Raw genomic sequence first — 15723 nt, forward strand, 5'->3', positions numbered from 1 at the left:
CCTAACAGGGAGCACTACGGAGAGTCCCGGATGGAGCTGGAGAAAGGTGGGGTGCAGAACTCAAATTCTAGTAAGAAGACCAGACTTAATGGTCTGAGATTGGAGGAACCCTGGAAAGCATGGCCCCTGGATTCTCTATCAGCCCAGAACTAAAACAATTTCTGAGGCCAACTCTTCAGACAGTGATTGGACAGTGGGACATAAAGTGATACTTGTGAGGAGTGTGCCTCTTAGCTCAAGTAGATACAAGCGACTAAACAGGCAGCTTCTGTCTAGAGGTGAGATGGGAAGGCAGAGAGGGTTAGGAGCTGGTTGAATGGACATGGGAAATTGGGTGGTGAGGAGTGTGCTGTCACAGTACAGGGAGAGCAACTAGGGTCACATAACTATGTATACATTTTTGTATGGGAGACTAACTTGAAATGTAAACTTCATTTAAACTACAGCAATCAACAACAAAGAAAACTATGGATAAAGCATAAATGAGAAGTTTGGGGGCAGTGAGACTAAGTTAATGGGAGTGAAACAACTAGAATGGAAATGAGAATGGTAACACAATATGAAGAATGTAACCAACGTCCCTGAACATTCTGTGTAGAAATTGTTGGATGGTGTCTTAGTTATCTAGTGCCGCTATACCAGAAATACCACAAGTGGATGGCTTTAACAAACAAATTTATTTTCTCACAGTCTAGTAGGCTAGAAGTCCAAATTCAGAGCGCCCATCAGCTCCAGGGGAAGCCTTTCTCTCTCTCTGGGCTCTGGAGGAAGGTTCTTGTCATCAATCTTTCCAAGACTAGGAGCTTCTCCGCACAGGAACCCCAGACCTAAAGGACTTGCTCTGCCCCCGGTGCTTCTTTCCTGGTGGTATGAGGTCCCCATGTGTCTCTGCTCACCTCTCTTTTATATCTCAAAAGAGATTGGCTTAAAACGGTATCTAATCTTGTAGATCTCATCAATATAACTGCCACTAATCCATCTCATTACACCATAGTGATAGGATTTACAACACATAGGGAAATCACATTACAGAATAGTAGACATCATACAATACTATGACCTAGCCAAGTTGACAGATATTTTTGGGGGACACAGTTCAATCCATGACAGATGGGAGCGTGTTTTGCTGTGTATAATTTCACCAAAACTGCAATAACATATATTTTAAAAAAACCCTATGGAGCAGTTCTACTCTAACACACAGGGTCTGCATGAGTCAGAATCTACTCAACGGCAACTAACAACAGAAGTAATTCCTATTTTTATTGTGATTCAGTGAGAACATATATCAGACAAAGTTGAACTATTCTTGTAAAAATAAGGGGAAAGCAAGATGTATAACAAAAGCAGTCTTTGGAGAGGTGTGTATTTCATAAGAATGGGTTCTAGTGAGAAACATGCAAAGAGCTTCATTCGCATGTTACTACTGCATATTTGCTCCTGTCCAAATCATTTCTCTCTTGGGTTTTCCCCTTTTCTTCTCTCAACTTCTGTGAAACTCAGTGTTCCCCAGTGGATGTGCTGGACTGTAGATTTCCTGGAACAGTCACCTCCAGCTCCTTTTTTATGCTTTAGGCCAGAGGTAGGCTTTAACTTTGGTGGGCATAAATGTCACTGGAGAGGTTTTAAACCACAGGTTCATTCCTAGGTTCCCCCAGAGACCCATTCCATGAGGCAGGGGGCAGCCCAGACAACCTGTATGGACAGGCTTCCTTGGTGGGTGTCACGGATTGAATTGTGTCCCCCAAAAAATGTGTGTAGCAACTTGGCTAGGTCATGATTCCCAGTATTGTATGATTGTGTTATTTGATGTGATGTCCTTATGTGTTGTAAACTCTACCACTATGATGAGATTATATGTGATCTCCTCATGTGTTGTAAATTCTATCACTGTGATGAGGTTACACTGATGAGGTTGACAAGATCAGTGTCTTAATGCAATCTCTTTAGAGATATAAGAGAGAGAAGCAAGCAGAGACACATGGGAACCTCATACCACCAAGGAAGCAGTGCTGCGAGCAGAGCGCGTCCTTTGGACCTGAGGTTCCTGCGCAGAGAAGCTCCCAGACCAAAGAAAGACTGATGACATGGACTTTCCTCCAGAGCTGATGGAAAAAGCGTTCCCCTGGAGTTGATGCCCTGAATTTGGACTTGTAGCCTACTGGACTGTGAGAGAATAAATTTCTCTTTGTAAAGCCATCCACTTGTGGTATTTCTGTTGGAGCAGCACTAGATGACTAAGACAGTGGGCCATATGCAAAGTGTGAGAGCTGGGCTCCTGTCTCTAGTTTCCACTTCCCAAAGTACAGCCACACTCCAGATCTGCCTTCCTGAGATTACACCCTACTTACTGTGGTTGTGGATGTCAGGAAACTTTTCAATCACACTTTTCCAAAGTGAGCTTGTGGTCAGTCTCTCCACTGGTGATGATTATGCTCTTGGAGGGAACTTTACTTTTTAAGTTTTTGGAAGGTATGTCATTCCCACACACACACACCACTAGCACGTATTTCTCACGCAAACACTTCTATCCATTCTCACCTGATCCTCTCAGTAATCCCCAGAGAGTAAATAATGCAGCTCATGATGACATAAGAAACTGTCTTAGAAGGGTTGAATAACTGACCTGGTTCATCAAGGAACTGGTGATACTGTCAAGAATTGAGACCAGACCTCCACACTCATAATCCAGGGCTCCCAAGGGGAACAGAGTCTTCAAACGTTGAAGCAGCTGACTGACCCAGCCTCCAGGCCCAGTGTATGGAGGTGTGATGCCCAGTGCTGTGATGGGCCTTGGAGAAGCACACCGGGCAGTGAGGGAAAGGGAAGAAACCACGTTTGGATTGTAGAAGTAGGCACCTTTGTGCTGAAAGAGAGGAGGTCAGATGGCCTGTGTACCCAATGCTGTGGGAGAAATGTCAAAGGCCTGTAAAATAGTAACAGCCCTCTGCAAGTAAGCTACACCCCCTTCATCAGAACCAGAGCCCCATGGACTGAGCTTCAGCTAGATTCATTTGGTTGGCTTTCCATTCCTTTTTCCTATTTTCTCTCTTCTTTTATTTCTCTCCCTCTTTGTTTTGTTTATATTTTTGAGACTCCGCTTCCCTCAGGATTAGCAGCAGAATCCACTCCTCTTCACCCCAAAGGCCAGCACTACTGGTTTTTACTGCTGCTGACAGTAATGTGACACAACCAAAAAATTACAAGGGAATGGCACAGTTGTCGTAGAGAGTATTACAGGCTTGCTGTTCCCAATTTAATCTCTGGTGGTACATAGACGCTTTTCTCTTTCATGGAGCTCAGTTCCCTACTGAATTCTCTTTTTCTAGGTTTGTTGGTTCAGAATAAAACCCAAACTCCATAGCATAGCATAGAAGGCCACCTTGTTCTGGTACCTCTTTACACGCAGCCTCCGGGAACCTGTCCTTCAGGGTCCCAATTTAGATGTCCTCCCTGCAGGAAAGTGTCTCTGTGCTTGCCCCAGGCTGTATGCCACCATGATAATGGCCTGATTGCCTGTCTGTTTGACACACTAGAACTTAAGCGCGGTCAGGTGTATCATATTCAAAGGCTGCTTACTCATGCTTCTCTAGCTTTTTCTCCATTTGCATCAGGGTTGTTTTTTGTTTGTTTTTTTACAGTTTTATTGAGGTATAATTTATGGTAAAATTCACCCCTGGTAAGTGTAGAATGCAATGGTTTTTAGTAAGTATACAGAGTTGTACAACTATTACCAGCATCCTAATTTAGAATATTTCCATCACCCCGAAAACTTCCTTCATGCCCGTTTACAGTTAATCCCTGTTCCCACTCCCATGCTCAGCCAATCATTATTTTGCTTTTGTCTCTATAGGTGTGCCTCTTCTGAGTATTTCATATAAATGGAATCATACAATATGTGGTTTTTTGTGTCTGGCTCTTTCATTTACAGTAATGTTTTTTGAGGTTCATCCATGTTGTAGAATATATCAATACTTTGTTCCTTTTGTTGTTCCCGAATAGTATTCCACTGTGTGGGTATACCATACATTTGTTTATTCATTCACCAATTGATGGATGTTTAGATTGTTTCCAGTTCAGGGCTATTATGAATAACACTGCTATAAGCATTCATGTACAAGTCTTTGTCTGAACATATATTTTTATTCCTCTTGGGTGGATTCCTAGGAATGGAATTGCTGTGTCACATGGTAAGGTTATGTTTAACTTTTTGAGAAACTGCCAAACTTTTCCAAAGTGACTGTGCCATTTTACATTTCCACCAGCAACATATGAAGGTTCGGGTTTTTCTACATCCTTGCCAACACTTGGAATTGTCTCTCTTTTTGATCAAAGCCATTCTAGTGGGTGTAAAGTGACATCTCATTGTGGTTTTAATTTGCATTTCTCTAATAAGATTTTGGAGCATCTTTTCATATGCATATAACAGTTTGTATATCTATTCAAATAGTTTGCCTATTTTTTTAATTGGGTCACGTGTCTGATTAATGAGCTATAAGAATATATATTATGGAGACACGTCCTTTATCAGATATATGATTTTCAAATATTTTCTTTCACTGTGCCTTGTCTTTTCATTTTCTTAAGGGTGTCATTTGAATTGTAGAAGTTTTAAATTTTGAAGAAGTTTAGTTTATCAATCATTTCTTTTATGGATCATACTTTTGGTGTCATATCTAAGAACTTTTAGCCCTACCCAACATCATGAAGATGTTTTTCTAGGAGTTTTATAGTTTTAGTTCCTACATGTTGGGTGTGTGATTCATTTTGAGTTTCTGTTTGTGTATCGAATGAGGAAAGGGTCTAAATTCATCTTTTTGCATGTGGATAGCCATTTATCGCAGCATAATTTGTTGTAAAGACTGTCCTTTCCCCCACTGGATTGCTACTTATTGAAAATCAATTCATCATAAATATAAAGGTTTATTTCTAGACTCTCGATTTTATTCCATTGATCTGTATGCCCATCCTTGAGCCAATTCCACACTGTCTTGATTACTCTGGCTTTGTACTAAAAACAAAAAAAACTTGTTGCCGTTGAGTCAATTCTGACTCATAGTGACCCTACAGAACAGAGTAGAACTGCCCCGTAGGGTTTCCAAGAAGTAGCTGATGGATTTGAACTGCCGACCTTTTGGTTACCAGTCAAGATTTTAACCACTGCACTTTTATAGTAAATCTTAAAATTGATTAGTGTAAGGCCTTCAACTTTGTTACTTTTCAAAATTATTTTGGCTAGTGAAGATACTTTGCGCTCCCTTTTGAATTTTATGATCAGCTTGTCAATTTCTACAGAAAAGCCTTCTGGTTTTTGATAGATACTGTGTTGAATTTAAAGATCAATTTGGGGAGAATTGCCGTCTTGACAATACTGTCTTTCAATCCGTGAACACAGAATGTTTAGAGCTTTAGATTTCTCTTAGTAATGTTTTGTCAGTGTACAAGTCTTGCATTTCTCTTGTTAAAATTTTCCTAAGTATTCTTTTTTATGCTATTGTGAATGGAATTATTTGCTTAATTTTATTTTTGGATTTTTTTGGTGCTCGTATATAGGAATACAATTAATTTTTGTATATTGATCTTGCTAAACTCATTTGTTAGTTCTAGTTTTTTTTTTTCCCCTGTGTGTGTGTGTGTGTATGGAATTTTCTACATACATCATCATCTATGAATAAAGACAGTCTTATTTCTTCTTGTCCAATCCTGATGCCTTCACTTTTTACCAGCTTATTGCTCTGACTAGGACCTCCAGTACAATGTTGAATAAAAGAGGCAAATGTGAAGATCTTTGCTTTGCTTCCGATCTTAGGGAGGAGAATGTTCATTCCTTCACCACTAAATATGATATTAAGCTGTAGGTTTTTCATTGATGACCTTTTTCAGGTTGAGGAAGTTTCCTTCTGTTCCCAGTTTGTTGAGAGTTTTCATCATGAATGGGTGTTGGATTTTGCCAAATGCTTTGTCTGCATCTACTGAGATGATCATTGAGATGGCCTTTTAATATGGTGTGTAACATTAATTGATTTTCAGATGTTGATCCAACATTGCATTCCTGGGGTAAATCCCACTTGGTCGTGGTGTATAATCCTTTTTATATGTTGCTAGATGTGACTTGTTCATATTTTGTTAAAGAATGGTGTTCATTAGGTATATTTCCGGAGTTTTCCTTTTTTGTGATGTCTTTGCCTGCTTTGTCTGGCCAGCAATAATGGCTGCATAGAATGAGTAGGAAAGTATTTCCTGCTCCTCTATTTCTGAAAAAAAATTGTGACGGATTATTATTTTTAAAAAGAATTTGATAGAGTTCACCTGTGAAGCCACCTAGGCCTGGGCTTTTCTTCATGGACTGATTTTAAATTTTAAATTCAATTTCCTTATTTGCCTAGGATACTCCTGAGGGTGGGCACCTGCTTCTCGTAGAAGTTGGACCTTTGGGATTAAGGAAATTCTTGCCCCACCAGCAGGGATTGAGATTACCAGAGTGAGCCTGCTCTGTGTCCTTAGAGCCCCTCACTTTCTCTCCCTTGTCTGGGGGTGCTCACTTCTCTTTGTTTCAAGGGTTATCCCCTGTTCTCTATTCTTGTGCTCCCCACCTCCACTTTTTTCTAACTTCCGAATGTAGGAGGCCTTGGAGCTCAGTTCTGGGCTCTGATTTCTATACACTCTTCATAACTAATACTGCCCTTTCCCATTTGTGAGGATGGCATCTGGAGTCTTAGCTCTGGACCAGCCCAGATTGACATATTCATTTGGGTATGTTCCCAGTATGACCATGTCCAAATGGAACCTTTGCTCTTATCCTCAAACCTGGTCACCCCTATTTTCCCCATCCACATAATTCACCTCTTACCTTCCCTGCTGCTCACTCAGGAACCCAATGATGAGTTTTGAGGGCAAAAGGGGATGAGAGTCATCCATTTCCTCCCTCCTTTCCCACAGCCAAGCCATGACCTAATTCTGTTGACTCTGCTTCCAATGCAGTTCTGTCTCCTCTGCCTCCGCTCTAGTCCATACCACTAGCATATCTCTCACCTGGATTACTGCAGTGGTCTCCCTGCTTCCATCCTTGTGCCCCCTGCATTCTACAGGCAGCAGAGCAGTCAGTGAAACTGTAAAGCTATAAATCAAATTGCCCCTCCAGTGTCTCCCCAGGATTGCAGGCCCCCATTATGTTGTGATGGCTTAGGGGGCAGTTCCATTATGGATTGAAATATGTCCCCCAGAAATATGTGTTATAAATCCTAAACCCCTCTACCTGTGCACATAATCCCATTTGGGAATAGAACCTTCTTTGTTATTATGCATCCATTTGTAGAAACATCTCAATTGATATTCCGTCAGTTCCTGGAGACTTGTTTTTCATCAGTGTCTTCAGTGCAGCTTAGACCTCTTCCTTCAGTACCATCGGTTCCTGATCATATGCTACCTCTTGAAATGGTTGAACATCGACCAATTCTTTTTAGTACAGTGACTCTGTGTATTCCTTCCATCTTCTTTTGATGCTTCCTGCATCGTTTAATGTTTTCCCCTGAAAATAGTCTAGCAGTACATTAAATTCTTTAAGTGCCCAAACACTTTGATCCACTTCTACTCTAGGAAGGAATTTATTTTCATCTCAATGTTGTTTACAACAATTAAAAAAAAATAGGAAACAACTTTAGGGTCTAACAGCAAGGATGATTTAAATAAATGGAAGTTTGGCAACATTTATAGGTGATGGTTGCATAACATGATTAATGTAATTGATATCACTAAATTGTATACCTGAAAAATGATGAATTGGCAAAAGTTGTGTTACATATTTTTTTACAATAAATGAATAAATGAATGACAGTCTAGCCACCCAGTGGAGCATTAGGCAGATGGGATAAGTCATGTGGTAGATCAATAGTGACTGAAGTGTGTTACTGGATATATTAAATGAGCAAGCTGGTTGTAAAATGGAGCATATACCATGAAGTCATTTTTAAATAGGCTTTATTTTTTAGAGCAGTTTTAGGTGTACAGAAAAATTGTGCAGAAAGTACCAGTTAACCAGTTACCGTGAAGTCGATTCTAACTCATGGTGACCCCATGTGTGTCAGAGTAAAACTGTATTCCACAGGGTTTTCAGTGGCTGATTTTTTGGAAGTAGATCACAAGGCATTTTTTCCTAGGCACCTCTGGGTAGACTGGAGCCGCCAACCTTTTGGTTAGCAGCTAAGCGTGGTAACCGTTTGCACCACCCAGGAACTCTGCCGCAGAAAGTACAGAGTTTCCATAAGCCCCCTCCTCTCATCCTACACAGGCTCTCCCATTATTGTTAGTTGCCATTTAGTCGATTCCAACTTATAGTGACTCCATGTGACCTCATGTGTGCAGAGTAGAACTGCTCCATAGGGTTTTCAGAAGCAGATCACCAGACCTGTCTTTCAGGGCGCCTCTGGGTGGGTTTGAACCGCCAACCTCTCAGCTGGTAGTCAAGCACTTAACTGTTTGTGCCACCCAGGGACTTCTCTCCTGTTATTAGCATCTTTCATTTGTGTGGTACATGTTACAATTGATGAACCAATATTGATACATTCTTATTAACTAAAGCCCATAGTTTACATTAGAGTTAACACTTCGAGTTGTATGGTCCCTATGGGTTTTGACAAATTGAAGTCATTTTTGTTTTAAAATAAAACTCACATCTGCATGTGTGTGACCGTATGTATGAGGAGTAGAGTTTGATTCCTGAGGCTCTTAGATATTGCCCCAGAGATCTGTTCACCCAGTCCCACCATCACCCCCACCCCAGGTGAATTCTCCGTTCTCCTCAAGACTTTCAGAACTCCCTAAGACCAAAAGACTGAGTAGCATTTGGAGCTCTGAGGTGTCAGGACTCTGATGGTGTTGGGGGGATGTGTGGATGGAGCAGCGTGGGCCCCGACAGGGTCTTGTGGCTGGGCCCTGCAGGCTGGCCTCTCCCTGCAGGGTACAGCCTGGTGGGCCAGCTTCCCCAGACCTGTGATGTGGCGTTGACTGCCCTGGATGGGCCCTGGAGCTTCCTGAGAGGAGCTGCTCAGCCCAGTCCCCTGATGTCTGGACCCCAAGGGGCTGGGCCTGGTGCCTCCAGAAGACTTTCATACCATTTCTCAGAAGTGAGAGAGAGGCAAGGGAGTGATGTGGGGGTGTGCTTGAGGTGCCATTGCATTCTGTGGGGCTGCAAGATTGGAAATAGCCTTCTCCAGGTGAATATTATTTCCCGACCATGTGGAGCGGGCTGAGGGTCTCAGGTTAGCCTGCTTGACCTAAACCTACCCATTTCCTAACCCTACCCGGGGTCACTCCCTGCAGCATCCCCGTCCCCCTCCTCTCATCCTCCAGTGGGTGCTACCTGGAACTTAGCTGGCAAGGGGATTGGGGTTTGGATTGTAGGTAAGTGGCCCAATTTCCTTGAGACTTAGTTTCCTCACTGAAAGTTGCAGGTGATACATACAGCTTGCAAGGCAGTTCTGAGAACTAAATGAGAGACTTATGGAAAGTGGCATTCGGTAAATGATGGCTGTTATTATTATTAATGGAGAGTTGTCCTTGGCTTCCTCTACACCATAGCCCCAGGAATTAGGGAGTTTTCAGTCAAGTGTTTCTGTAGTATAAACTCTTGAAGGAGCATGTTGGTGAGTAGAAAAGGGCATCCATTCATTCAGCAAATATTTACTAAGCAACTGTGGTGTGCCAGGCACTGTTCTCGGGCTTGGGAACGCATCAGTGACTAAGACAAAGGGTTTGTTGGTGGACTGGATGTAGGTTGTGAAAGAATGAGGAACAAGGAGGATGCCCAAGTTTGTGGGTGGGTGAAGTTGCCATCAGCTGGACTGGGGTGGGCTGCAGGAAGGACAGGTTTGGAGGGAAAATGCTGAATGTGTGACGCCTGCTGGACATCTACGGGAAGGTGTCCAGGAGACAGTCTGATATGCAAGTCTTGGGTTCAGGGAGAGGTTCTGGCTGGAGCTTTGTGATAAAGGTGGGGACATGAAGGTGGCATAAAGGAATGAAAGGCCGTTGAGGAGGCTGGGGAGATTACTCTGCCTTTCTGAGCCACCAGGCCAGCCCTCTGATGTCCCCCTCCCCGGTTTCTCTCCATGGTCCCTGTCCTTACCTCCCAGAGTTTGGGTTCCCATGATGAGCAGCAATCTCCCCTCCCCCAGGGCCTGCCCCACTGGGCTCCTCACCCAAGTCCTCTGCGTGTCAGGCCAGCTTCTCTCTAGCACTTCATTAGTCATTCACTCACTCACTGAGTCATTTATTTCAGAAACGTTTCATTGAGCCTCCTTCCAGTGGTTCTCTCCCAAGGGTGGCCTGGCCTCCTTGGAAGAGCTTGGGTGTATGAAGGGACATTTGGTTGTCACAGGGACTGGGTAGGGAGCAGGGGTGCTCAGGGTCGTGCATAAAAGGAACTGCCCTCCCAGGATGCCAGGAGCACCCTGTTGAGAAATTCATTCCACAGCTACCTGCAGTTGGCTCAGGGAGCCAAGCTGTGTGTAGACACAGTGCTGCCTGATAGGGACACAGCAGGTAATGCCAGCTTGGTTTGAGGATCATGCGTGCACAGATGAAGGAAGGATGCCTCTGCCCAGAGAGGGCAGGGGAAGCTTCCTGGAGGTGGTGGCTTTTGGGCTGTGCCTTGAAGGATGAGTAAGATTCCCAGACAGGATGGGACAGGAATTCCAGGCAGTGGGAAGCAGATATCCAAAGGCAGTGGAGTGTGGACTGACTCGGCCTTCAAGGCCCCCTAAAAGAGGGCACTCCTGGACTGGCCAGGAAAGAAGGGGTTGAGGGCCACGCTGGGGCAGCAGAGAGAGCTGTACAGGTGGGGAACAGGAGGTCATAGTAGGGGTGCAGGATTTCCCCTCTCTACTGTGGCCCTAGAAATTCCTCAGGATGTTGGAGATGATGTCGTACTTGGCTTTCTCATACATGTCCCTGATCACGGGGGGCAGCTTGGAGCTCTCAGCCTTCGGAGGGGTCCCCTCAGAGGACTCGGCAGAGCGCTTCTCCCTGAGGACCTGCAGAAGTGACATCGGATAGTCACCCCATCAACCGTCATTGATGGTCCCCTTTCCCGAGCTCCCAGTGTCCCCTCCTGAGGCCTGAGAGGTGGATGCGTGGATGTGGAGACTGACTCATGGTAAGCAGGGCAGTGGGGTGCCAGGTGCTGGAGGTGGGCCTGGGCTGGCCCCTCCCCTTGGAGCCCAGAGGGCCTAAGCAGGCCTGGACTCTGGTGAGTCAGTACCATCCTGGCTGTTCCACTTACTTGCAAGGAGGCTCCACCTCTGATTTCAGTTTTCCTAAACTAGATGGGCGGGGTGTGTGTGTGTGTGTGTGTGTGTGTGTGTGTGTCTGTGTGTGTGTGTGTGTGTGTGTCTGTGGAGGCCAGAGCCCAGAGCAGCGCAAGTGTCCTCGGAGCGCCTCCAGACACTTCTCGCCATCCCCCCGTCTCGCACCACGGGTCTCTTCTCTCCCTACCTCCAGCAAACGACTAGCAGTCATCAGTTCCCCGCGAACCTTGGCTGTTAACCCTCCCAGCAGCTTGCACTGAGATGAGCTTAATCAGCTCCATTTTCCAGAGAGGAAGCTGAAGCCCAACGCGCTGAAGTCAGTGGCCCAGCGGAGGCACCTCGGTACTGGTATTAACCAAGAAGAGAGGCGCCAGCGAAGGGGATGCACCGGGTTAATGGGGGGTTCAGGCAGCGGCAGGGAGGCGCGACTGCTTGGGCCAGAGGAAGAGCCTGGACCGAGAGGCGGAGAGAGGGACAAGAGGCGGGAGGGCTCGGCTGGTCCCGGCTCTGCAGCCCCGCGCGGCCCACCTCTTGCGCGCGCCTGCGGTCCCTGGTGCAGTCGATCGTCAGGATGTGGCGATACCTCCTCTTGAAGAAGTTGCCAGTGCAGTTTCGCTCCTCCTGCGGGGGAACGGGGTTAAGGGTTGGAAGCCCCGGAGGCCGAAACGCGCCTGAGCCCGGCGGTCCTGGGTGCCTGATCCTGGGCGGCCGTGTAGACCCGTGGAAACGCGTTTGCTCCCCGCTCTCAATGGGATTTTCCTTAATCCTCCCTCAAACCAAAGATGCAGGCCTGAGGGTTACCCCAGAGACAGACGTGAAGGGCATTCTCAGGAAAGGACCCCAGAGGACTAGGCGCGCACCCGTTAAGATAAGGGCTGTCCATGTAAGCCATCACAGGGCAAAGACAGCCATAAATTAGCGTGCCCAGAGGAAGCCTTTATTTGTTTAAAATATATCTCTGTGCCCAAAAAAGATGCAGAAGAGGATATACCAGCTGCCAGTGTTTTCTCTCCCTGGGAAGTGGCATTGCCAGAGATTTCTATTTTTATTTTATTTTGCTTCTCCACACTTTCTAAACTTGCTGTAATAATCAAGTGTTACTTTTCTAATTTTGTTTTTAAAAAGCGAATGCCTCTAGCTGGAGTATGCCCTCGTTTTACTCTTTTTATATTTTTGTAATTTTTGGAGCATGTATTGCTTTTATAATAATGATTTACAAGAATTTATAATAAGTAAAAGTAAAAATCTGATTTTTAGAAAGATTTCCACATTCAAAGCTCCCATGCCCAGATGAGGTGAGTGGAGGCAGATACCAGTGCCCCTTGAGGCCCCAGGGAGCCCTTCTCAGGCTGACAGGGCAGGTACACTCACGCCGCCCTCCCTGAAAGCACATTCTTCAAGCGGTCTCCGCTCATTTGAAAGGCACACAGTCTCTTTAATCCTGAAGTCGAGAGGGATCGTTGAGATGGAGTTCTAAAGAAGCAACAGAAAACAAAAACAAACCATGACCATCTTTCTTTTATAGATGAAGAAATAGGCACAGAGAGGTTAAGGTTACACAACGGGAAGAGGCTTAGCCTAGGTCTGTGGGACGTAGCATTTTCCACTGAAGCAAGGGGGCTTATTAGGCGGCCTCAGCAGAGATTTAATGTGTGGGGGGCTTTTGGAAAGGAGCCCTAGTGGCTCAGTGGTTAAAGCAATTGACTGCTAACCGAAAGATGGGGGGGTTGGAAACTACCAGAGTCTCCATGGGGTTGCTATGAGCCGGGATTGACTCCACTGCAGTGGCTTTGTTTTTTGGTGGGGCTTTCCGAAACTAGCCATGGGATACCACTTAATAGCTGTTCGACCTTCAGGGGTCACTTCCTATCTTTGCCCCTCCGTTTTCTCGTCTGTGAAATAGGAACAATAATCCCTGCACCACATGCTCAGCTGCCAGGAAAACAGCCCAGTTCCTGTCTTTTCAGCAGCTCTGCACATTCCCTCAAGCAGGGGACCTCAGTACAGGCTGAGTGCCCAGGTCCCATGTTTTATCCTTGGACAAAGCTCTTAGTTTAGCTGCCAGACCCCAAATTAGAATCTTGTTTTACCTTCCTATGGAAGAACATCATAATACTAACAGCAATGTTAGCTAACGTTAACCAGCCACTTCGTGTCTGTGACAGACATCCTTTCCGACCTGCCATTGCCATAGCCTCCTATAAGGCAGGTGTTACCTGCTTCTCTGTTTCACAGAAGGAAACCAAGATCCAGAGACGCATTGCCCAGGGTCACCCTGGAATTAGACCTCTTTGCTGTCCTGAGCCCTGTGGACACTCACCAATCTGGGCGGCGGGGTGGCTTCTAGCAGGCGGAAGAGGGGCCCTCCTCTTTGTCCCTGATTGAAGAAGTGCACGGCCTGACTGATAATCTCCTCATAGTTCAGTCGGTGGGCCACACAGACCACGACGGTCAAGACTACCACCAGCACTAGTGCCCTCCAGACCCCTGCCATTGTCTCTTCTTTGACCCACTGCCACTCGCAGCCCCTTTTAGGTACTATGTGGTCTGCCTTGCCCAAGGGCTGCTGGCGACATGTGGGGCTGGTGTCTTCCTGACAGGGGGCCTCTCCTTTCCTTTGCTAGAGACCCCAGTGTTGGCCAATGTTCTGAAATACCGTTGGCCAAGAGGCAAGTAGGTTTGAGCAACAGGCCCAGGCCTAAGAGTGAGTTTGCTCTGGGCCTTGGCGCCCCTACCCATGCCACGAGGAGGACGCTTACAGTTCTGACGGTCCAGGTGTCTATGCTGTTTCTACTTGTCTGTTCTGCTTTGATCCCAGAAACAACTGCCCAAAATTTACCGACTTTGCATATTACAGTTTCTCAGCTGAGTTCACAGAGAGGTGGTCCAATCTGAGGACGATGTCAAGTTGACATCCACAATATTACATACATTTTAAAAAACTAGTTGTCAACCTTTTAAAACCTGGGTGCCTAACTTACTTTGAAAAATCATAAGATCTGACAATCCAGGGCCCACAGTCCCTCAGTGCCTGTGATGGTGGCAGCCCCTTCGGGGGAGGGGGGACGTGCTGTCCATGACTTCCTGGTCACCCACTGCAGGCAAGGGCCCGGAGAGGGGAAGCTGCCCCCTGCAGGATCACAGTGAGGATTCCTGGTTGCTGGGACAGGCAACCTAGATCGCAGCTCAGAGAGGAACAGGAAGGCCCAAGCCTGTCCTGGAAGGGCTCCCATTTTCTTGGGCCCCTTGCCTATGGGAATTTGCATAATAAAACTTATGGTAGCCTTGGCTGAGGAGCTCCTGTTCTCCTGAAGGAGACTCAGAGGCTGTGGAGGAGGACAGCCTTGGCAGGGTGTTCTCACTGAGGCCCACCAGTGGGGAAACTGAGGCATAGAGCAGCTCATGATGCCACCCCCCCTTCCTCCAAAAGCTAAGGTTAGAGCCAAGAAAGGCGAGGCCCGAAGTGAGGGAGAGGCAGAGCATGGAGCAGTCCTGGGACCTGAGATTGGGGCAGGGGATGGTGAGGCTCTGGAGGGCAGGCGGAGGGTGCCGGGAGTAGGAAGTGCCTTCTGTGGGAGGCAAGAGATCCCCTTCCGGTGAGGGGTTCCACTTCATAATTATTTACTCTTCACGGGGACAGCACCTCAGGTGTCTGAAACCTGCAACTTCTTCCAAATGTCCTGTAGCGTCCACACTTCCTTGAGAAGGTGGATGGAGCAAAAAGTTTTCACAAGGACTGGAGGTGAGCCTGAAAGAAACCTGGTGAGCCCTTGGGCAAGCCTCTGCCCTTCCCAGGCCTCAGCTTCCCCATTGCTGTCATGGGGTATGAGGAGGTGCGCACAGATTCTGTGAAACCCTGATCTCTTGCTCAAGTGGTCTGTGCAAGTCAGTGCCATGAAGAAAGCAGCTGTGGCCATGTTGGCCCCATGGGGACACACACTTTAGTGTCCCAGAACCAGCAGTGTGTTCACAAGTTGCCCCATGACTCAAGGACACGGAGACCCCAGCTAGGAAGGCCCGGCATCTGAGAACCCCACAGGCTGGCCCAACGCTGGCCTAGCAGCTTCAACCTCCAGGGGGTGCTCCCCAGCCTCTGGGCTCTTACTGCCAAGGCCAGGAGGACTCAAAGTTGCATTGCGTTTGGCTGTGCCTCTGCTCACTGCCTGGAACTGGTCAACCCAGGAGGGTGGGTTTGGGCAATCCCAAAGGGCCCACCTACTCTGGAGGTACTTCCTATCAATGGCCTGAATTTGGGGCTTTGTTCTAGACAGGGGCCATTCACAGACACTGGTAGTAGAGGGACCCTTGCCTGAGAATTATATCTGGTCCCGAGGAGAGAAACAATTTCAAATTTTCTGCTGGGCTTTTGCGCAGCCAACAGCAGTCCCCGCTCTGTGTTGTGGCAACACTGTGGTCTTGG

At 46.5% G+C, this 15723-nt stretch overlaps 1 protein-coding gene across 1 annotated transcript; it reads right to left on the reverse strand.

The window, feature by feature from the left end:
* Window positions 1-10889: 10889 nt before the first annotated feature.
* LOC101361908 (15 kDa protein A-like) lies at window positions 10890-13808 on the reverse strand. The gene is made up of 4 exons (XM_012554839.2): window positions 13624-13808; window positions 12675-12776; window positions 11832-11924; window positions 10890-11030 (listed from the first exon to the last, which is right to left on the reverse strand). The coding sequence occupies exons 1-4, from the start codon at window positions 13795-13797 to the stop codon at window positions 10890-10892; spliced, it is 510 nt and encodes a 169-aa protein (XP_012410293.1). The 5' UTR covers window positions 13798-13808.
* Between the last annotated feature and the right edge of the window lie 1915 nt (window positions 13809-15723).

The sequence above is a fragment of the Trichechus manatus genome, unplaced genomic scaffold (assembly GCF_000243295.1).
Source record: "Trichechus manatus latirostris isolate Lorelei unplaced genomic scaffold, TriManLat1.0 scaffold00001, whole genome shotgun sequence".
Taxonomy (NCBI): Eukaryota; Metazoa; Chordata; class Mammalia; order Sirenia; family Trichechidae; genus Trichechus; species Trichechus manatus.